This window comes from Entelurus aequoreus, linkage group LG10, assembly GCF_033978785.1.
Source record: "Entelurus aequoreus isolate RoL-2023_Sb linkage group LG10, RoL_Eaeq_v1.1, whole genome shotgun sequence".
Classification (NCBI taxonomy): domain Eukaryota; kingdom Metazoa; phylum Chordata; class Actinopteri; order Syngnathiformes; family Syngnathidae; genus Entelurus; species Entelurus aequoreus.
The window spans coordinates 80838355-80863123 of NC_084740.1; the positions used below are offsets into that span (position 1 = coordinate 80838355).

Consider the following 24769-nt stretch of genomic DNA (forward strand, 5'->3'; position numbering starts at 1 on the left):
GAAAAAGCCCTCCGAGGTGTAATAAAGTTCAAAACAAAAGGTATAATCCAATGAATAACTTTACTGAGAGATTTGAGCAGGGTACAAACACATGACCAACACTTTTACGACCAACCGGAAACATAGCAACCAGGCTAGCAACGCACCTCCTTTACGGCAGCTGTCGCAGCGTTCTTAAAGCAACCGCAGCATATACAACATATCTCCCTTTTTTAACTTTTGTTTTTCTTTCCTTGTATACAAAACAAAATCACACTGTATATGTGTTGTCTGTGTAATTATAAATAATGCAGACGAGGCGTGTTGGCTGAGTTCTTGACGTTTACTTTCACAGCGTGCTCATAAACTCATTCTTAGCTGCCGGGTGGCGACATGCAACAACACTTTTCAGGGCTACCGCGCATGCTCGTCACTCCCGTTGCATGCTGGGTAGTGTAGTTGTTATTTTCCCTAGCTCATAACATCACATCTTTTCCCCTATAAAGAAATAATGTTAACTCAATAAAGTGTATTTCTTTTTTTAGCTTTAACTTTTCATTTTTTAGCATTGTAACCACATTTGCAAACAACTTTTCTCTTCATAGAATTTTCTTTCAATAAAGAAATAATGTGCAAAAATGTCAAAGCATCATAACAAACAGTTATGTCAAATAGCAGCAGAAGTGCACTTTTTGGAGAGCTGTATTATTTTCAGTTTCGTGCCCAAGGGACTGATTTTATTTAAAACTATATCATTATTTATACACCTATAGTGATCACAGAGACAGGTTGTTTTTGTGTTACTGTATATATTTGTTTTTCTGAAAAATCCCACTTAATATACTTTGGGTAACAACAGTCAATATTTATTTATTTTATTTTATTTTTTTATGGGGGTAACAGTCAATATTTATTTATTCATTAGATTTTATTTTTTTCTTGTATAATAAAAGTGAGCTTTTGTTAAACCAAATATTGTGTGTTTTTTTTCTATATACAACAACCTATCTGGACTCGATAAGAGAATCGATAAGGAATCGGTTCGATAAGAGGATTCGATAATAGGCTCGAATTCGATAATTTCTTATCAAACATCATCCCTACTTATATGTATCTGCCCCGTTTTTAACACAAATTATTTTAGATGACTTTATCACTGTTCCCTCTACCAACACCCGAACTCCAAAATACTTAAAATTTTCGTTTAAGCATTTTCAAAATGACACGTCCAATCAAAATCAAAAATCTGTTTGATATACTGTAATTCCAGCTGTCTCTTTTTAAATTCAAAGATATTCTTGCAACTTTTTAAGCCTTTGTCTAGAGAATTCCATGCTTTCACACCAGCAACAGACAAGCACATTTGCTTCAAATTTGTTCGCACTCTTGGATGTTTAAAATCATACGGCCTTCTGTGGTTCTCATCTTCACATGTGAACACAAATAACTTTTGTAAGTCCTTCGGAAGAACTTTATTTCTAGCTTTGACCATCACTAATAGAGTATGCAATTCTACAATGTATTTTAGTTTTAATAATGCACCCAGCAAAAAATCAAGGTAGGGTATCCAGTAGAGCGGAAGCTACTATTTGAGGATTCTTACTGCAAACGTACTAAGGGGTTAAATAAGGAGAGCAGAAACTCTGATACCCAGAAGATTAGACCCTCCTTTTGTTAAAACATCTCAAACCATTTTCATCTCATTTCCCCTTGTCTTTTTATTCCAATTTCCATCATATCCTCTGCGAGTGTGTGCAACGGTGCATAGCATGTGACTTTGGGTTAAAGACCAGACACATCTGTTCTTCTCTTGACATATCAGACGTGCTACTTTTAGATCTGTGAAACTGCAGCGTATGAGAGGTGTAAATGTGAGAAGGTCCTGAGGTTTCTACTCCTGTGTGTAAAGTTCAATGTGTGCACTGTTCCCAGGGAGTGGTAGCACAAACTGTTACTGTAGATCAGGGGTCACCAACCTTTTTGAAACCAAGAGCTACTTTTTGGGTACTGATTAATGCGAAGGGCTACCAGTTTGATACACACTTAAATAAATTGCCAGAAATAGCCAATTTGCTCAATTTACCTTTAACTCTATGTTATTATTAATAATTAATGATATTTACACTTAATTGAACGGTTTAAAAGAGGAGAAAACACGAAAAAAATGACAATTAAATTTTGAAACATAGTTTATCTTCAATTTCGACTCTTTAAAATTCAAAATTCAACCGAAAAAAAGAAGAGAAAAACTAGCTAATTCGAATCTTTTTGAAAAAATTAAAAAAAGAATTTATGGAACATCATTAGTAATTTTTCCTGATTAAGATTAATTTTAGAATTTTGATGACATGTTTTAAATAGGTTAAAATCCAATCTGCACTTTGTTAGAATATATAACAAATTGGACCAAGCTATATTTCTAACAAAGACAAATCATTATTTCTTCTAGATTTTCCAGAACAAAAATTTTAAAAGAAATTCAAAAGACTTTGAAATAACATTTAAATTTGATTCTACAGATTTTATAGATTTGCCAGAATAATTGTTTTGAATTTGAATCATAATAAATTTGAAGAAATATTTCACAAATATTGTTCGTCGAAAAAACAGAAGCTAAAATGAAGAATTAAATTAAAAGTTATTTATTTTTCTTTACAATAAAAAAAAAAAAAATTACTTGAACATTGATTTAAATTGTCAGGAAAGAAGAGGAATGAATTTAAAAGGTAAAAATGTATATGTGTTTAAAAATCCTAAAATCATTTTTAAGGTTGTATTTTTTCTCTAAAATTGTCTTTCTGAAAGTTATGAGAAGCAAAGTAAAAAAAGTAATTAATTTATTTAAACAAGTGAAGACCAAGTCTTTAAAATATTTTCTTGGATTTTCAAATTCTATTTGAGTTTTGTCTCTTAGAATTAAAAATGTCAGGCAAAGCGAGACCAGCTTGCTAGTAAATAAATACAATTTAAAAAATAGAGGCCGCTCACTGGTAAGTGCTGCTATTTGAGCTATTTTTAGAACAGGCCAGCGGGCGACTCATCTGGTCCTTACGGGCTACCTGGTGCCCGCGGGCACCGCGTTGGTGACCCCTGCTGTAGATAGATGGGTTAGCGGGTGAGGATGAATGAGCCAGTATATAAAGGGTGCAGACTGGCAAACATGCAATTAATGATAACGCGCGCTGTTAATGGTAAATACAATGCAGGAGTGAGTGTCTGGGATTTTTCATGATGACCACACTCATTCTAATCATGCTGTACTTAAATGCTCTTTAATTTAAATTGAATTGTCTAGCAGCATAATGAAGCTTGTTGGGGGTTGGCTGGTTAGCCACTAAAGCAACAATCAGATGTAGATAAAAAAAAATGTTGAGTTACCCTTTCTGTGTGTCATTGGTAACGCAGTGATGGTTGAACGTTCCAAACATTTGAACACCCAGAATTCCATAGAGCAGGAGAAAAAACAGCAAAAAGATAGACACACTCCAGATCTGCTCCCCGGAGCGCCTGTCAGCAAGAAGAATTAACACAAACACATTATAGTGGCCTACTTCCTCATGCGCGTTCCATTTTGTTAAGAAAAATGCAATGAGTTGCCACAATGTCGTACTTCAAAATGTTGGTGATGCGGGAGCGAGGAAGCTCGAAGCGGAAGTAGATCCTGAAGGCCCGGATCATAATGAGCGCTCTGGGGATTCTCAGCATCCCCCATGGAGACATCTGATCCACCAGCTCCGCTATTTCAAACACCTCAAAACAAAGAGAGGCGGATGGTTGAAGCCGTAACATGCCTTAAGTAAAGCTGCATAAGCAAATTTAGGGGCTGTATAAACAAACAAAAAAAAAACAAGCGCAGTAAAAATAATAAATGTCGCAATCTACCTGCAACACCAGGGACACCCAGATGAAAAACACCATGAATCCGTCAAACATGCACCATCGATCTTTCACATAGGAGTTATCCCCCTGTGGGCAGAGGCGAAGAGGAAATGGCAACAGAACAAATCAACAGTTAACACTCGAACAACAAGAATGTAACACTTTGAATGGCATGCAGCAGAGAATTAGACAGCCCACGGCTTTTCTTTGTGCTCCACACACGACCACAGAGTTTATTATAAACAGCAGCCAGGGGTCTGTCAGGGATCAGCGTCAACACAACATCATAGTGACTTACATCGAGTTAGAAAAAAACAACTGTTAAAGCAACCAAGGGCAGGGTCAAAATATGCAAGTTACAATACACACTCTACTTTACTATAAAATATGGCACATTGTGGTTGCTATAATAACTTAATAACGGTTAATAAGGAAATAATACAAAATGTCAGTGAATATCGTTACCTGGGTGTCATTTTAGAGCCAACACTTGGCTTTAAAAAACATATCAAACAGATGTGCCAGAGTCTTAAATACAACATAAAAACGTTCAAATGTATCAGGAATTCATTAACACTGGAGGCAGCTCAAACTTATTTTAATGCAATGATTATGTCTCGTTTTTATTATTGTATAACATGTTGGTCGCAGGCAAGCAAAATGGCACTGAGGCCATTGGAAACTTTGCACAAACAATCCCTCAAAATTCTTGACCGAAAACTACAACACCACCATCATTGTTTAGTTCTCCAAAAATATAGATTGTTAAATTTAGCTAACATTCAAAGATTAGCATTAATACGAATGGCCCATCGAATCTTAAATAACACTGCACCAGCGCCACTTAAGCACTTTGTCCAGTTTACATCTGCTGTGACAACTAGAAACACACGAGCCTCCACCAGGGGGCAGTGTAGCGTACCCAGATGTAAAACCTCTTTTGCACAATCAGCCTTTTCATATAAAGCCATAAAGGAATGGAACGACCTCACAACAAACTTGAAAAGTCTAACAGATGACTCTTCATTCACAATTGAAGTTAAAAAGTGGCTTTGGAGCAATCAAAGCTGCTCACACGGTCACTAAGATGGACATTATGTTTGACACATCAACCTAATGTGTATTATATTTATCCATGAGAGCATTTTTATTGTAAATTGTGAGGTGTGTCTGTTAAAATCATGGTTGTTTTTACAAATGATGACAGATGTGAACAAAAGCATGTATTGTCTTTGTGTGAGGATGTAAATGAGGTGTGGTTGTATTGTATATTAAGTATGTGTACATGAAAGGGCATTTTATGACTTTTTTCTTAATACTTGTGTATGATTTTATTGTCATAATTGTATTGCATGATTTTTGTATCCCTTTAATTTAGGTAGCCAGGGACTGCAGATGGAAATGAGCTATTTAGCTATAATCTGGTACAGAACATATCTGCCTTTGAGCTTAATGTTTCTGTACATTGTCCCTTCAAATAAAGACTGAACTAACTTTGTTTGAAACACTGATCGACCAGGCTGGACAGCTATTGTATTGTGTTAGCACTTAACACTATTTTTTTTAAACTTTGGAATGCTAATGGCAAAAGCAATGCTAAAAACAAGACACAGTCCCATAACAAAGTATCTGACACTTCATCATCCCTACATGCCAAAGACACAATACTGTAGAGCAGTGGTTCTCAACTGGTTTGGCTTCGGGACCCATAATCACCACTTAACAGGTGGGCTGTTTCTTCTATAGAACATCTCCTAGCCTGGGCCAATAGTTTCAATTGGGCATGAAAGGCTTCCCAGTCAGCTTCCTGTCACACCTGCACTGCAAAAACTGAAATCTAAGTAAGATTAAATATCTCAAATAAGGGTGATATTTGCTTATTTTCTGTCTAATAAGATAATTCTTCTCACTAAACAGATTTTATGTTAGAGTCTTTTACTTGTTTTAAGGGTTTTGGTGCTAAATGATCTCAGTAAGATATTACAGCTTGTTGCTGAGATTTGATGAGCTATATTGAGTAAAACATGCTTGAAACTAGAATATCAACTGTTGCAAAGCTGTGTCATCAACACTCACAAGTATAAAACTACTTTTTTAAAGTAATAATTTCTTATTTCAAGCATGAAATAAAAAAATCAGGATTTCGACACAATTGTGTCTCATAATTAAAACAGATGACAGCCAAATGGACTTTGCTGTTTTATTTTCAATGAAACAATAGAAAACACGTACTCATATAGTAGTACAGTTGGCACAGTACAGTAAACTGACAGTTAATATTTAAACATTTAACATTTCTAACAATTTTGAACAGAAATAGTTCATGCACATTCAGATAAATTCCTCAAAATTACAATTAAAAAAATGTTGGCCGGGGGCCGGACTGTATATATGCACACGAAAGAGCACGCACTTGGCGCGATGATGTCATGTTATCGATGGAAAAATGCATGTTTAGACAATATGGTTTGCCTGAGAGGCTAGGAGACCCCGAGAGTAACAAGCGCTTGCCTTGTTGCCTTTCCATTAAGAACAATAAATTAGTTTTTAGTATAAGTTTGCTGGTTTCAAGAAATGTATTATGTCAAGATAATGGCACTAGCATTTACTTCATTTAAGAATATTTTTCAACATATTGAGCAAAAAGGTGTCTTTTTTTTTCTACCAAGAAAAGTGCACTTGTTATTTGTGAGAATATACTTATTTTAACGTATTTTTGGGTTCATTGAGGTTAGCTAATTTTACTTGTTTTGGAAAGTCTTGACAAACCAAATTTTCTTGTTCTATTGGCAGATAATTTTGCTTAGTTCAAATAAAATACCCCTCATTTTTGTATTTTTTTTTCTTGTTTTTGAACACTGACTTTTTGCAGTGTGTGGAGTGTTTATTGTGGGAGGAATTCCGATGTCTCTCTTTAGGGTGCGCTTTTCACCCGCAGTCACGCTCAAGACGCCCAAGCGATTTCTTGAGCCATGGACAGGCCGTTATAGCCCCAGTCGATACCCATCCCTTCCTGCTCAAGCAAAGACTACAGGCAAGAACGTGACATTCACGGACATCAAATTGTTTTTGGAAATTGTGGACGTCGTGTCCTCCGGACCAAAGAGGAAAAGAACCATCTGGACTGTTCTAGGCGCAAAGTGTAAAAGCCAGCATGTGTGATGGTATGGGGGTGTATTAGTGCCCAAGGCATGGGTAACTTACACATCTGTGAAGGCACCATTAATGCTGAAAGGTACATACAGCTTTTGGAGCAACATATGTTGCCATACAAGCAACGTCTTTTTCATGGACGCCCCTGCTTATTTCAGCAAGACAATGCCAAGCCACGTGTTACAACGGCGTGGCTTTTTTGCAATGTGTTGCTGCCATTAAAGTGTAAGTTAATGATTATTTGCAAAAAAAAATTAAGTGTCTCAGTTCGAACTTTAAATATTGTGTATTTGCAGTGTGTTCAATTGAATATAAGTTGAAAAGGGTTTGCAAATCATTGTATTCTGTTTTTATTTACGATTTACACAACATGCCAACTTCACTGGTTTTGGGTTTTGTACGTGTAGATTGGGGGTACGTTGTTTCTTAATGGGGAACGACGTTAATGTCTCTCTATTTTTATGTCAGCATTTAACCTAACAAGCTGGCACCAGTCAGTCCGTGAGTTTATCAAAGTGCAGTTATCAATCACTGTTTTTCATTCATTTGAATTTAAAACGGTAATACGAACCGTCGGGAGTTTTGCCGCTGTTATCATTAATACCGTTTATCGTTACATCCCTACAGTATATATTTCCTATCCACTCAAAATGAGTGTATAAATAGTTGGCCACACAAGTATGAGCGCCATTGTTAGCTGCACAGGTTGTTCCTCTTCCCCTGTGATGACATCACTGGTGGGGCTTGTTAGACACCTTACATCAGGGGTCACCAACCTTTTTGAAAGCAAGAGCTACTTCTTGGGTACTGATTAATGCGAAGGGCTACCAGTTTGATACACACTTAAATAAATTGCCAGAAATAGCCAATTTGCTCAATTTACCTTTAACTCTATGTTATTATTAATAATTAATGATATTTACACTTAATTGAACGGTTTAAAAGAAGAGAAAACACGAAAAAAATGACAATTAAATTTTTAAAACATAGTTTATCTTCAATTTCGACTCTTTAAAATTCAAAATTCAACGGAAAAAAAGAAGAGAAAAACGAGCTAATTCGAATCTTTTTGAAAAAAATGTAAAAAATGAATTTATGGAACATCATTAGTAATTTTTCCTGATTAAGATTACTTTTAGAATTTTGATGACATGTTTTGAATAGGTTAAAATCCAATCTACACTTTGTTAGAATATATAACAAATAGGACCAAGCTATATTTCTAACAAAGACAAATCATTATTTCGTCTAGATTTTCCAGAACAAAAATTTTAAAAGAAATTCAAAAGACTTTGAAATAAGATTCAAATTTGATTCTACAGATTTTCTAGAATATTTTTTTTGAATTTTAATCATAATAAGTTTGAAGAAATATTTCACAAATATTCTTCGTCGAAAAAACAGAAGCTAAAATGAAGAATTAAATTAAAATGTATTTATTATTCTTTACAACAACAAAAAATAAATTTACTTGAACATTGATTTAAATTGTCAGGAAAGAAGAGGAAGGAATTTAAGGGTAAAAAGTTATATGTGTTTAAAAATCCTAAAATCATTTTTAAGGTTGTATTTTTTCTCTAAAATTGTCTTTCTGTAAGTTATAAGAAGCAAAGTAAAAAAAAATATGAATTTATTTAAACAAGTGAAGACCAAGTCTTTAAAATATTTTCTTGGATTTTCAAATTCTATTTGAGTTTTGTCTCTCTTGGAATTAAAAATGTCGGGCAAAGTGAGACCAGCTTGCTAGTAAATAAATCAAATTTAAAAAATAGAGGCAACTCACTGGTAAGTGCTGCTATTTGAGCTATTTTTAGAACAGGCCAGCGGGCTACTCATCTGGGGCCGTACTTATCAAGCTCCTCAGAATTACTCCTAAGAAGTCTGCTAAGAGTTGACTTAAGAGTAAATCAATTCTTCACTGAAAGCTGCACTTAAAAGTTAGTTATCAAGCGTCTTACTCACACTTTCAGCGAAGTGTAGGACTGAATCTTAAGTGTCACACTCAGAGCTGAATTACGACATTACCATGTGCCGTAAACGGAATTTTAGGTGACGTCATTTCTGTGTCCATAGAAATGACCAATCACGAAAGGGAGTCCGTTGTCCAAGAATAAAGAAATATCTTGGAAATATTTAAGTGGACAATGGGAGTGTATATTTTGACAATAAACAACAAAATAATACAAAACAAACTAGTCCCCGCCGGCACTCACGCTACCGCTCCCTCTCTTCTATCGCCCACACACTCACTGACGTCACACATACGCTACTGTCATAACATTTTCTTTCCAATTCATTAATTAGGCAACTAATTTGAAACTGGTGTGGGTGGCTCTATATATACTAGCCCACTGCAGCCACATGCAGAAATCAACATGGAATCGAAAAGTATTAAATCTGTGACAAAAATATTACCCGCTCTGTCTAAACGATACCGTTTGATAAGCTGCTCGTCATCAAACAAATCCAGAACATCGTTCCGCTCCCTGAATGTTCGCGCACGTCTCTCTCGCCTCAGTGCCATCCCCTGCTGGCAACTCCTAACCACTTAAGACACCTCTGAAGGTCTCTTAAATATCGTGGAGAGTAGGAGTGATTCTTAGACTTAAGAACGTTGATAAAAAGCTTTTATTCTTAAGTTTGAGAGTAGGACTAAATTTCGCAAATTCTCAGGACTTAAGTGTAAAATGGCACTCTAAGAAGCTTGATAAGTACGGCCCCTGGTCCTTACGGGCTACCTGGTGCCCGCGGGCACCACGTTGGTGACCCCTGCCTTACATCAATTGGGTTCAAGTCTCGAGGAGACAAACTTGGCCACTCCATCACCTTCCCCTGCGGCAAGACACTTCATCTTGGAGGTGTGTTTAGGGTTATGTTTTCCCCTAATAAACAGCAACTCCCCCCGTGCCGCTACCACCGCCATGATACTGTATGCAAGACATTTATCTTACTACTCACTAGTGTTGCCAGCTATTTATGCATTCAAAGATGCGTGTTGACTCATTTTAGTGGATAGTAAAGCTCCACTATTATACAAGCTGTACACTGACTACTCTTAAGTATATCCAAGTTTACTTTCTGTAGAATTTTCCCTCAGGTGATATAACAAAAGGTTTGCTTTTGTAAGATACTGCAGATGTGCAACAATAGCCCTCAGCTACAAAGAGGGTTCAGCAGGTACATACGGTTCTACATTACATGCAAATGTAATGTAAAAAAAAATAAATCACAATTTCAGTGATCTGCTAGTGTGGAGAAGTAAGAAGCAACCTGCTTTCGATGTGATAAGCCAAAAAAAGGGCAAATTAAAAAAAACAACAGCAAAAGACCTGAGGTATAAACAAAGTGAAATGTCAAGGGGACGTTGGCTGCAGGAAGAAAGTAAAAAAAAAAGCCTCCCCTGAAAGAAAAGCTACAAATCAAGAGGATAAACACCGTGTTTTTGACAGCCACACTGACAAATACAAAAGCATGGAACTACTTGTTTGTTTGCAGTATCACTTTAATATTTAAAAGTGTATCATTTGTGCCACATCAGATGAAGATGTATTAACATTTATTCCATTTTTTTTTTTAGCAATTTAAGGATCAAATCTGTCCTCAACTGCCTCCCTGCTTATTATCCGCAATTTGCTAAGTTAGCCTTTCCACACTTTCATGGTGGTGATTATGGGCTGTTCATCAGCCAGCTGTCCATTCCTGGATGCATCTGTCTCCCTCAGAGGAAACACTTTTACTTGATTGAATTACACAGCTAAATATTAATAAGGTGGAATTTGAAGTGGCAAAAACCTGCAGTTATATTCACTGGGGGGGGGGGGGGGGGGGTCCCGATACCACTGTTCCACTTCCATACCGATAGTGGAGCCTTGAGCATTGGCCAATACCGATATTGAGCCGATACGATATCAGCACGAAAGAATATTAGAAAAGGCTTGATCAAGTGAAATGACTCAGAGAACAATGGTAGAAATAACAAACTTGAACCTATTTATTATTAACCGTCTACAATGGACTTATACTGTCTTTATATTGAAGTAAAGTGGTAATTGCTTTTTTTGGCGATCCCTATAGAGCAGGGGTGTCAAAGTCAAATGGACGGAGGGCCAAATAAAAAATTTAGCAACAAGCCGAGGGCCGGACTGTTCGAATGTTCATTGAAAAATTTTTAAATGACGCATATAGTCTAGTGAACCTAATTGAACCTACTGAAAACCTAACAAATATATTCCAATATGATCAGATAAATAAAGCAATATTTTCTTATGGCTCTGTCAGTAATCTTTAATTTTCAACAGACACAAAAGACAAATTTCCTTTATATAAAAATCCCCATAACATGAACATTAAATGAAAGAAACCGGTATTCAAGGCACCATCAGTAGCCTATATTTTCTATTTTAGCAAAAGTGGGCTAAATTTACTTCAAAGAAAAAAACAATAATAGCAATTTTCTATCATCCACTCAACTGAAATATTTTTAAAATATAATTAAATTGAAATACAATAAAATAAAGTGCAAAAATCTATAAATCAAAAACAACACTTTGTTTAAGGAGAAGTAACATGCAGTGAAAACAAATATTAAACTTTAACTTTTAAACTTGAATTGAGTAAAAACTCTAAATATGTGATTGCACAGTAATGTTCACATTAAACCCCCCTCCTCCCTCCGTGGGAGGGAGGCGAGTTGGGTGCCCGAAACCCCCCGCTGGTTTCGGCCCGCCCCTTGGCGCGCGTGGCACGGCGGGCTCCGCGACCCGACGGCTGGCCCTCGTGGCTTGACGGCGGGCGCGTCCCGACGGGCCGCGCGTAGGGGTCGAACGCAGAAGTCTCAGGGCCTCGTGGTGAGGGGGTGGCCTGCGGGTTTCGGCCCGCTTGACCCCCCCGCTCCGCTTGGCGCGCGCGGCACATGACGGGTTCCGCCACCGACGCTCGGGCTGCAGCCCGACGGTGGTGCGGGCCCGGCGGTGACGCGCGGTTTGGGGAAACAAAGCAGAAGTCTCAGGGCCTCGGGGCCGGGTTTCGGCCCGCCCCCTTGGCGCGCGTGGCACGGCGGGCTCCGCGACTGACGGCCGGGCTGCAGCCCTTCGGCCGGCAGGCGCGTCCCGGCGGGCCGCTCGCCCCCTTTCGGAACCTTGGACCGGCATCCGCTTGGTGCGTGTAAAAGATCTGCGGTCTAAAAAAAAAAAAAAAAAAAAAAAAAAAAAAAAAAGATCTGCGGGCCGGTTCTAATAATAAATCAAGATCATCCCAAGGGCCGTAAAAAACCTTCTCGCGGGCCGGATATGGCCCGCGGGCCTTGACTCTGACATATGTGCTATAGAGGCCACAATAATTAATTGAGTTAAGCTTATAAGTTGAATGATGCGGACACATTTGTTGCAGGGTACATTCTTATACGCTTCTGCCTTAGAGAATTTGTTTTTGTAAGTAATTTGCAACTATAGCGATTGCAGTAGGTTGAATGGTGCGGACACATTTGTTACTAGATACTTTCTAATACGCTTCTGCCTTAGAGAATTTGTTTTTGAAAGTACTATGGAACTATAATGGTTTGATACTTGTTTATATTGACTAATGTATTTTAGGCTGGAAAATACAAAAGTGCGTATGTCTACTTTGTGTTCTATTTAGAGATGTCCGATAATGGCTTTTTTGCCGATATTCCGATATTGTCCAACTCTTGATTACCGATACCGATATCAACCGATATCAATATATACAGTGGTGGAATGAACACATTATTATGCCTAATTTTGTTGTGATGCCCCGCTGGATGCATTAAACAATGTAAGGTTTTCCAAAATAAATCAACTCAAGTTATGGAAAATGGCACTGCCATATTTATTATTGAAGTCACAAAGTGCATTATTTTTTTTAACATCCCTCAAAACAGCAGCTTGGAATTTGGGACATGATCTCCCTGAGAGAGCATGAGGAGGTTGAGGTGGACAGGGTTGGGGGTGGCGGGGTTGAGGTGGGTGGCAGGGGGTAGGAGGTAGCTGGGGGTGTATATTGTAGCGTCCCGGAAGAGTTAGTGCTGCAAGGGGTTCTGGGTATTTGTTCTGTTGTGTTTATGTTGTGTTACGGTGCGGATGTTCTCCCAAAATGTGTTTGTCATTCTTTTTTGGTGTGGGTTCACAGTGTGGCGCATATTTGTAACAGTGTTAAAGTTGTTTATACGCCAACCCTCAGTGTGACCTGTATGGCTGTTGACCAAGTATGTGTGAAAAGCCGTAGATATTATGTGACTGGGCCGGCACGCAAAGGCAGCGCCTTTAAGGTTTATTCGCGCTCTGTACTTCTCCCTACGTCCGTGTACACAGCAGCGTTTTAAAAAGTCATACATTTTACTTTTTGAAACCGATACCGATAATTTCCGATATTACATTTTAAAGCATTTATCGGCCGATAATATCGGCAGTCCGATATAATCGGACATCTCTAGTTCTATTGTATGCATAGCTGTTGTGTAGCTGCTAGCTGTTCATAGACTTTTGTAAGTTACCGTATTTTCCGCACCATAAGCCGCACCTAAAAACCAAAATTTTTCTCAAAAGCTGACAGCGCGGCTAATAACCCGGTGCGCCTTATATATGGATTAATATTAATATTTATTTTCATAAAGTTTAGGTCTCGCAACTACGGTAAACAGCCGCCATCTTTTTTCCCCGTAAAAGAGGAAGCGCTTCTTCTTCTACGGTAAGCAACCGCCAAGGTGAGCACCCGCCCCCATAGAAGAAGAAGCGCGCGGATATTACGTTTCATTTCATTTGTGTGTTTCTGTAAAGACCACAAAATGTCTCCTACTAAGAGACACGCGTACAAGGTTCCACTGACTTTTGATATTCCTGTGAACCGCACTGTGGATACAACGGGAACACGTACGGTGAATATTCGCACCACAGGGAATGAGAAGTCGTCCTACTGTGGTTCTAGCTTGCCATGCTAACGGCCAGAAACTTCCACCCACGGTGATATTCAAAAGGAAGACCTTGCCAAAAGAGAACTTTCCAGCCGGCGTCATCATAAAAGCTAACTCGAAGGGATGGATGGGTGAAGAAAAAATGAGCGAAGGGACCGGGTGACTTTTTTCACGCAGCTCCGTCCCTGTTGATCTACGACTGCATGCGCGTCCACATCACAGATGGTGTCAAAAAACAAGTGAAGCACACCGAAGAAGAAGAATAATTTGAGGGATTTGTGGATGAGTAATAACTTCAGAAAGTGAGCTTTAAATGTTTATTTTGTGTGGTGTGTGACACTAACGTTCGAGCAACGTTGAGTTATTGATGTTGCTATTGCTCTGCACTATTTTGAGTGTTACTATTTTTGTGATTGCACATTTGCACATTACATTTTGGGAGTGAACAGAGTTGTTAGAACGCTGGTTTGTGATATGTTATTAAAGTTTGACTGACCTATCTGACTGTTTTGTTGACATTCCCTTTAGCGTAGCGTAGGTGCGGCTAATAACACGGGGCGGCTAATAGGTAAACAAAGTTTTGAAATATGCCATTCATTGAAGGTGCGGCTTACAACACGGGGCGGCTTATGGTGCGGAAAATACGGTACTTATTATAATATATTACATCATATATTTGAATATTCACCTTTCCATGCTTTTAAGTAAGACAATAGAATAGCATAATGTGGCGGATGAGGGCAGGGTTGATGTTCGCCCCACATATACATTTTGAAAGGACTAAATTCTAACCTGAGCTTCTGGACTGCCACGCATCCCACTAATTACGGCACCCTTTATGTATGTTTGCCCCATGGGTGATAACTCCATTTTGTCTGATTAAACCAGGCAAAAATGCCCGTACAACATTTTTTTTTTTGATATATAAAAATGCCACTAGGTGCTACCTTGATGATTCCTCTGATGTGCATCTTGGCAATCATCTCGGCCGTGTAGAGGAACATGAGCAGCGTGTCCAGCGTGAACGTCACATACTGCAAAGGTGGGTAATGCTCGAAGGTCTTGGGGGTGTTCATGCACACCGAGATGACGCTGATGATGGCGCAGGCTCTTAGCAGGGTGTGCACCCACTGCGGCAAGCAGGAGACGACATAATTGGTTGCTTAAGTTTCTACGTACTATACCAAAGACTTCATATTGGCACAATGACCCAGCGGTGAACTCACTGGTTTGTTGATCCAGAAGATGTCCGCGCTGTCTGCTAGGGTCTCATCTGGCCCAAAGTCGGTCATGGGCTGGGTCTCGACCCGGGAGCTCTGTTTCCTCTTCAGCATGCTGGGGCTTGCCGTGCTATACAGAGAGTGGATCTGACAGACGGAGAGGGCAGGCAGACCACACAGTGACCAAAGTTGTACCAGGAGGACCGCAGCATTCTGCATCTGCATTCAAGTCCAGGTCTGTGGCACGCTACGCCACTTTTTTGTTATATCAAGTTAACATAATAGTTAGAGACATGGCACCATTGACTAAATATGTACTCACAGAAGATTTTTGGTAAAGTCTTTATGAAATAAAATGAAGTGAAAACGCTTTGCCATTATAAAACGAGTTAATGTTGAAGCTTAACTTAGCAATGGAGTAAAATACTAAGTACAGTACATATACACTACCGTTCAAAAGTTTGGGGTCACCCAAACAATTTTGTGGAATAGCCTTCATTTCTAAGAACAAGAATAGACTGTCGAGTTTCAGATGAACGTTCTCTTTTTCTGGCCATTTTGAGCGTTTAATTGACCCCACAAATGTGATGCTCCAGAAACTCAATCAGCTCAATGGAAGGTCAGTTTTGTAGCGAGCTAAACTGCTTTCAGATGTGTGAACATGATTGCACAAGGGTTTTCTAATCATCAATTAGCCTTCTGAGCCAATGAGCAAACACATTGTACCATTAGAACACTGGAGTGATAGTTGCTGGAAATGGGCCTCTATACACCTATATAGATATTGCACCAAAAACCAGACATTTGCAGCTATAATAGTCATTTACCACATTAGCAATGTATAGAGTGTATTTCTTTAAGTTAAGACTAGTTTAAAGTTATCTTCATTGAAAAGTAAAGTGCTTTTTCTTAAAAAATAAGGACATTTCAATGTGACCCCAAAATTTTGAACGGTAGTGTATACAATTTACTACTGGAGATTGGATATTTTGTCAAAAACAACTAATTTCTTGACAAAGTTGCACACGTTTTTATAGTAATGTTAACTATTATTGTTTTTGTATAATGTATAGATAACCCTTGTGCAAGCTTAAGATTGACTAATATATATATAAATATTAGGGATGTCCGATAATGGCTTTTTGACGATATCCGATATGCCGATATTGTCCAACTCTTTAATTACCGATACCGATATCAACCGATACCGATATCAACCGATATGTACAGTCGTGGAATTAACACATTATTATGCCTAATTTGGACAACCAGGTATGGTGAAGATAAGGTACTTTTGAAAAAAATGAATCAAATAAAATAAGATAAATAAATTAAAAACATTTTCTTGAATAAAAAAGAAAGTAAAACAATATAAAAACAGTTACATAGAAACTAGTAATTAATGAAAATTTGTAAAATTAACTGTTAAAGGTTAGTATTATTAGTGGACCAGCAGCACGCACAACCATGTGTGCTTACGGACTGTATCCCTTGCAGACTGTATTGATATATATTGATATATAAGGTAGGAAGCAGAATATTAATAACAGAAAGAAACAACCCTTCTGTGTGAATGAGTGTGAATGAGTGTAAATGGGGTGGGTTGGTGCACTAATTGTAAGTGTATCTTGTGTTTTTTATGTGGATTTAATTTTAAAAAATAATTTAAAAAAAAAATAAAAAAAATAAACGATACTTATAATAAAAAAAACGATACCGATAATTTCCGATATTACATTTTAACGCATTTATCGGCCGATAATATCTTCAGACCGATATTATCGGACATCTCTAATAAATATATATGTTTTTACTTTCAATGCTTGAAATATTTTAACAACTTCAGATCCATCCATTGAGATAAAGTATTTAGTATTGCCTTATGGCCTTTTACCAAAGATAGCAACTGTTTTTATTGTGGGAAAATGCAAAGCATGCAATATTTCTCAAGATAAGTTGCAGAGTGGAACAATTGAGGTTGGGTAATAACAGCCTTTAATAGGTCAATAATTCATGACAACATGGATTTTTATCAGTAGACAAGTTGAGCTAGAATGTGAGAGAAAGCAGGCAAGACTTGGTTGAGTTTATTGAGTTCTCTTAAATCTGTACCAGGCCTGGGCTATTATTTTGACTTGGGGGCCACATTGAGAGAAAAAAATGTGACTCTGTATTATATGTATAAATAAATAAATATAATTGATTATGTGTATAGGTGTATTCCACCCATCCATTGTCTACCGCTTGTCCCTTTTGGGGTCGCGGGGGGTGCTGGAGCCTATCTCAGCTGCATTCGAGCGGAAGGCAGGGTACACCCTGGACAAGTCATCACCTCATCGCAGGGCCAACACAGATAGACAGACAACATTCTCTTATTATTATAATCAAATGACAGCAGTCATGTACATTTCTAATATAAGTGTTTAGGCCCACTTACAATAACAATAACAAAAAACATTGTTTTTCATGAACTGTGTACTTGTATTGTTTGTCTGGGTGGAGGTCCTGCTTTGGAAATAATTTGTACCCCTTTCAGACATTGCATTTAGTTCCCATTAAAACATTCACATGTTGCACAATGAGATGTAAGCAGGGGATCATGTGTACATTCCTGCAACTTCCTGTTTGTAAAAAATATATTTTTATTAGTATTTGTTTAATATACTAACATTTCATGATTAATATTTATAAATGAAGATTCCTAATAAATGACACTAGAATAAGCACACATTTGATTGGTAAATCATAGTGTAATGACCTGGAATGACACTTTATGTGTGGTGTTGGAGTTGTCTGACTTTTTGTGTGGCTGTAAACGCATCACTGGCTAAGTGCCATGTGTGCATGTGTTGGCGCAAGTGAGAGAGAGCGAGCGGCTGCTGTTGATATAACAAAGTTGCTTTTGTTCTGGTTTGTACTGCAGAAAATGACCACTTTTGCTAGATATCATTTTTTTACTAATGTTTTGGTGATGTGTTTATGGCCGACAATAAAGAGTTTTGCTCAGTAAAGTGATGGATGGAATTCATGTCCTCAAAGCGTCTCGACAGACGTTACAATATTTGAACAATGATGACGAAAACTGTTTTCTCTGTCGTGTCCGTGTGTCGAAAATTGTTACGCGCTTATTTTTTTAATTTGATTTTGTGCGTGGTATAGATTTGCCGTGTGCATAGGACGCTTGAGCAGTGCGCAATTGCACAGGCGCGCACCTTAGAGGGAATGTTGCTTACAATCATAACACGTAAGGAACACATGTAATTCCGGTTTTGGGCCCGAGAGGTGCACAAGGGTTAAACACTACGGCTTTAAACGCCATTATAAACTACAGCTTTTGAGATGCCATGTCGTTATAAAAAAAAAGTAATTCCAACTACCACCTTTTTGTTTTCTGATGTAATGAAGGAAGTTGCTATTTAGGGTGTGCCGGCAATCAAGTGAGGCCAGGCATCTATTAGCGCGGAGGCCACTATGTGAGAAAGTAGGGTAATTCTGAAGAAATTCGGACTTGAATTGCCAGAACAGAGTTGTCTTCCTCATCATATTTGACATTTGCATGTGTTGAATGGCGCTCATGTAACACGACGTAGCACACATGGGACACAGGACAGTCGGCAGGAACTCACCCTGTGACGAGATCACGCCTGATCTGCATCGTTCCGCACAGCGCACGTGAACGTGTATGAAGGTGTGTGCTTGTGCGTGTTCATAAGTAGGTGTGTGTACAGTGAAAGAAGGGTGCAATCAGGCTGTGTGAACATGTGAACAGAGGAAGAAGAAGAAATGACACTCTGAATGGAGACAAAGCGCACATACCAAAGGGAAAAGTGAAGCTGAATTGCTCCAGCACTGCACATAACATGCGATCAGGCATACCCTGTAAATAACACACGACAGTTAGTCAACATCATGGCTTGTATGGCGTACATTTACACTCTAGCCACATCTACAGTACGCTCGGAGAGACAGGAATGCCCACCACGTCTGACATCAAGGCATATATGCGACACGCTCTGTGAGTGAGAGGTGTGGAGGACGGAGATGGGCGCGGTAGGTGATGGCTGGAGGGGGGACTTACTGTGAGGCTCCTCATTGGTGCGTTCATCCCCGGGGCAAAAGAGAGGTGGAAGGATCAACCAGAGAGAAGCAAGAAGGGTGAGAGGCTGTCTTCAAGGTCTGGTGGTCAGTGGAGGAGAGCAGGGAACAGAACAAAAAAGAACACAGAGAGGGGGTGAGAGCTTCATCATATATACCAAACGGATTTGACTAATTTTTTAAATTTTGCCTATTATTCACAGTCGTTATGTAAGACAAATGTACATATACACTACCATTCAAAAGTTTGGGGTCACCCAAACAATTTTGTGGAATAGCCTTCATTTCTAAGAACAAGAATAGACTGTCGAGTTTCAGATGAAAGTTCTCTTTTTTTTGGCCATTTTGAGCGTTTAATTGACCCCACAAATGTGATGCTCCAGAAACTCTGTAGCTTCTGTAACGAGCTAAACTGTTTTCAGATGTGTGAACATGATTGCACAAGGGTTTTCTAATCATCAATTAGCCTTCTGAGCCAATGAGCAAACACATTGTACCATTAGAACACTGGAGTGATAGTTGCTGGAAATGGGCCTCTATACACCTATGTAGATATTGCACCAAAAACCAGACATTTGCAGCTAGAATAGTCATTTACCACATTAGCAATGTATAGAGTGTATTTCTTTCAAGTTAAGACTAGTTTAAAGTTATCTTCATTGAAAAGTACAGTGCTTTTCCTTCAAAAATAAGGACATTTCAATGTGACCCCAAACTTTTGAACGGTAGTGTATTTTTTTTTTTATGCACACTAAATAATAGATAAATGCAAGCAAAAGTTTGCCAACTTTGGTGTAATTTCATTTGGCTCTTAAGGCAATATCAAATTAACATTAGAGCTGGCCCGCCGGTATTTTACAGCGAGGGTGCCGCTGTAACACCGCATTCACCGCTAATACTCATACTTGCCAACCCTCCCGATTTTCCCGGGAGACTCCCGAAGTTCAGTGCCCCTCCCGAAAATCTCCCGGGGTAACCATTCTTCCGAATTTCTCCCGATTTCCACCTGGACAACAATATTGGGGGCGTGCTTTAAAGGCATTGCCTTTAGTGAAGTGAAGTGAATTACATTTATATAGCGCTTCTTCTCTAGTGACTCAAAGCGCTTTACATTGTGAAACCCAGTATCTAAGTTACATTTAAAGCAGTGTGGGTGGCACTGGGAGCAGGTGAGTAAAGTGTCTTGCCCAAGGACACAACGGCAGTGACTAGGATGGCGGAAGCGGGGATCGAACCTGCAACCCTCAAGTTGCTGGCACGGCTGCTCTACCAACCGAGCTATACCGCTAGGGATGATGTTATATAAGAAATTATCGAGTTCTAGCCCATTATCGAATCCTCTTATCGAACCGATTCCTTATCGATTCTCTTATCGAATCCAGATATGGAAAAAAACACACAATATTTGGTTTAACAAAAGCTCACTTTTATTTTATAATAAAAAAAAATAAAAAATAAAAAATAAATAAATATTGACTGTTGTTACCGCCCTAAAAAAATTTAATAAAATAAATACATTTGACTGTTGTTACCCAAAGTATATTAAGTGGGATTTTTTAGAAAAACAAATATATACAGTAACACAAAACCAACCTGCCTCTGTGATCACTATAGGTGTATAAATAATAATATAGTGTTAAATACAATCAGTCCCTTGGGCACGAAACTGAAAATAATACAGCTCTCCAAAAAGTGCACTTCTGCTGCTATTGGAACATCCTTCTGGGGTCCATCAGTGTGGCCTCCTCCAGGAATGACTCCACGACACCTTTCTCTAACCTTCAGGTTATGTACGGCCTGAACATGTTTCATCATGCTTGTTTTACTTCCCCCCCTTACATGAGAGCGAAGCCTGGCAATAATTGCAGATAGCCGTTTCCTCGTCGTATTTTTTTGTAAAATGAAGCCATGCCTTGAGGCGTTTTTTCCGGTCCATTGTTGTTGCTGCTTCTGTATCTGCCGCCTAATGACTGAGCTAAGTCATTTCCTGGGACATGCCACAGGGCATTTCCTGTGGGACGGGATGCGTTCCCTGGGATTCGAATAAAGAACCAACTCTTTTTCTTTACTATAGTGGCCTTGATAACGGGAACCGGTTCTCAAAAAGGGATTTGAGTCCATGGAATCGGTTCTTTTCTTATCGAACGGTTCTTTTCTTATCGAACAACCGGGAGCACCGGTTTCGAACATCATCCCTATATACCGCCCCAGCTATAACGCCTTTAGCGTTCTCTACAACCTGTCGTCACGTCCGCTTTTCACCCATACAAACAGCGTGCTGGCCCAGTCACATAATACATGCAGCTTGTACACACACACAAGTGAATGCAAGCATACTTGATCAACAGCCATACAGGTCACACTGAGGGTGTCCGTATAAACAACTTTAACACTGTTACAAATATGCGCCACACTGTGAACCCACACCAAACAAGAATGACACATTTCGGGAGAACATCCGCACCGTAACACAACATAAACACAACAGAACAAATACCCAGAACCCCTTGCAGCACTAACTCTTCCGGGACGCTACAATATACAACCCCAGCTACCACCAAACCCCGGCCCCCCCAACTAAACCCCCCATGCACTTTCTCTTGCTACTTCAAGGCTTGAATGTTTGATTCGTTCATTACTGTCATTTTATTTTCAAATGTATTATTAGCCTGTGGAAACAAGTTTATTTTGATATTTACCTCAGAAGGCTGCAAATAGAAAAGAGGCATTCAATTTTTATTAAAATTGTATTTGATATGCCATTGATTTTTTTTAAAAATTATTACTATTATTATTATTTGAAACTCGATTTTGCATGTCACTATTAAGTTATATAAGCTTTGCTTGTTCAATATTCAATGCAAAACTTGTTTGGGTCCCTATTAAAAGGTTAATTTGTTCAACCTTGGCCCACGGCTTTGTTCAGTTTTAAATTTTGGCCCACTCTGTATTTGAGTTTGACACCCCTGTTCTATATACACCCTGTAAGTATATATAATCCTGTAAGTATAATGTAGTAACAGGAACATTCATAATAACATGTATTATTTACTTATTTGACTAATTTTAAGCCTACAGCAGCGCATTCATTTTGACAAACGCATCACAACGTTAGCTTTTTCCTTCATCAACATCACTGATTACTCCTTGCTGCAGACTTCATGAGAGCCAACAAACATAATAAAACATTACTTACTGTACAATGTCTGCTCTCACTGAGATGCCGACTGTAAGGATGTTGATATATATTCCCTTTGGATTAAAAATGACTCATAATAGTCTCGGAGAAAAATGAGGGGTGGAACCGAACGTCTTTTCGCATCTTTTTCGCCATTTCCAGGTCTAAATTGGCTCGTGCCAACTTCTCAGTTTATACAGGTAATAGGCATAAATTATATTCTAGGATAAACTTTCACGAGCTCCGAGGCCAGAAAGCGGCTCACCAGCTCATGAAGTCAATACAGTAGCATAAGGAAGTTACCTCCCTCTGATCAATGCACCGCTAAATGTTGGTCCTTATTGTTAGCACTTATAATACCAATATCGCTAATACTTGGTTAATATTCAGGTCAAAATGTAAATGGAGTATTGTTGCTGCTTTTTAGATGCTTACGTATTAGGTTTTATGGCTGGAAAAGATGCAATAGACGCGATGACGCTGTGGCTCCCAGTCATTCCATTGTAAGCAGACAATTATCTATGAGTTAGAATGCATTAAAAAAAACAATCTCTCAAGGATTGTGAATTAGAAGCAAAATTCCCACCAAAAAGTGCAGCTCCTCTTGAAAAAAAATAAAATAAAGATGTATTATGTTTTGCCATAAAACCACAGAACCGGATATGGACTTTTTTCAACGTAGCAGTAACAAAGTGACATAAGTATTTACTTTAGCAGCAACTCTATCATTTCAAAGGCACATTTACCAAACTCTCTGAGAGTGTGATTGTTGCACTTAACATATGGAGATGTGGGCAAGAGTGACAAGAAAATCACAGGGTATGGCTGCTATTATGTGCGAGAACCACAATTAACTTTCCATTTGGGGGGGACAGAGAAGCAGGATGTAATCACATTAATTGTAATTCTGGTTTCTATCAACTTTCTTTGCTCAAGTTTGAAAACTCTCCATAACAACATAGCAGGGGTCCTCAAAAGATGGTATGTGGGCCAAATCGAACCTGCTAAAACCTTTAATTTGGCCACCAAACATTACCCAAGTAATGGGGGGGGGGGGGGGGGGGGGGGGCGTGTCTGATCATGGCGGAGCCAGGAGTCGAGTTTGTTAACATGGAGATATTTTCACTACTTTTCTTTTGTCGAGCACAAAGAAAATAACATTTTAGTTAAATGTAAATTGTGCTTTGGATCAAAGATCTCATCTACTGCCCAAAACAGCAATTCAAAACAAGCTACATAAGCAACATGCTATGACGTAGCTAGTAAAGAGAGACAAAGACTCCAATGCCACTTCACCTCCACCACCACCACTTAATGATTAACTCTGCCTCTGCTCATCATTCAGCACTGAAGGTACACACTCTGTCAATCAATGTTCCCTCTAATTTTTCATGTGTGAGCAAACGCAAAAACTCCCTGAGCATTCAGTGGAGCCCATGTGAGCAACAGCAGACGTGCACACTGTGGCTACACCAGCAGCACACCTGTCCCAAACCTGACTAAATAACAAGTTCCATCTCCATCCATCCATCCATTTTCTACCGCTTGTCCCTTTCGGGGTCGCTGGAGCCTATCTCAGCTGCATTCGGGCGGAAGGCGGGGTACACCCTGGACAAGTCCCCACCCATCGCAGGGCCAACACAGATAGACAGACAACATTCTCTTATTATTATAATCAAATGACGGCAGTCATTTCCATGAGATGATTTTCTAATATAAGTGTTTAGGCCCACTTAAAATTACAATAACAAAAAATATTGTTTTTCATGAACAATGTATTTGTATTGTTTGTCTGGGTGGAGGTCCTGCTTTGGAAATAATTTGTACCCCTTTCAGACATTGCATTTAGTTCCCATTAAAACATCCACATGTTGCACAATGAGATGTAAGCAGGGGATCACGTGTACATTCCTGCAACTTCCTGTTTGTAAAAAATATATTTTTATTAGTATTTATTTAATATACCAACAGCATTTAATGATAAATATTTATAAATTAAGATTCCTAATAAATGACACTAGAATAAGCACACTAGGGCTGCAACAACTAATCGATTAAATCGATTAAAATTGATTACCAAAATAGCTGGCGATTAATTTAGTCATCGATTCGTTGGAACTATGCTATGCGCATGCGCGGAGGCTTTTTTTTTTTGTGTGTGTTTTTTTTGGGGGGTTTTGTTATTTTTTTGTTGTTGTTGTTTTTTTATAAACCTTTATTTATAAACTGCAACATTTACAAACAGCTGAGAAACAATAATCAAAATAAGTACAAAAACAGTACGAAACAGCGCCAGGGCGGCACTGAGGCTACGTCTCATGAGGTGGCGTAAGCTAG

General features: G+C 38.7%; 1 protein-coding gene across 5 annotated transcripts in view; it reads right to left on the minus strand.

The window, feature by feature from the left end:
• The window catches only part of nalcn (sodium leak channel, non-selective), a 453873-nt gene that overhangs the window by 423538 nt on the left and 5566 nt on the right, over nt 1–24769 (minus strand). For 3 of the 5 annotated variants that reach the window (XM_062061820.1, XM_062061819.1, XM_062061823.1), the window contains exons 2-7: nt 19238–19335; nt 15166–15306; nt 14887–15069; nt 3862–3945; nt 3590–3729; nt 3358–3486 (exon numbers count right to left, since the gene is read on the minus strand). In XM_062061820.1, the coding sequence (XP_061917804.1) occupies nt 3358–3486; nt 3590–3729; nt 3862–3945; nt 14887–15069; nt 15166–15306; nt 19238–19264 (704 nt within the window). In that variant the 5' untranslated portion in view covers nt 19265–19335. Of the gene's footprint in view, nt 1–3357; nt 3487–3589; nt 3730–3861; nt 3946–14886; nt 15070–15165; nt 15307–18785; nt 18914–18975; nt 19037–19237; nt 19337–24769 lie in introns of those variants that run through there. The other 2 variants (XM_062061821.1, XM_062061822.1) reach the window with 2 other exon arrangements.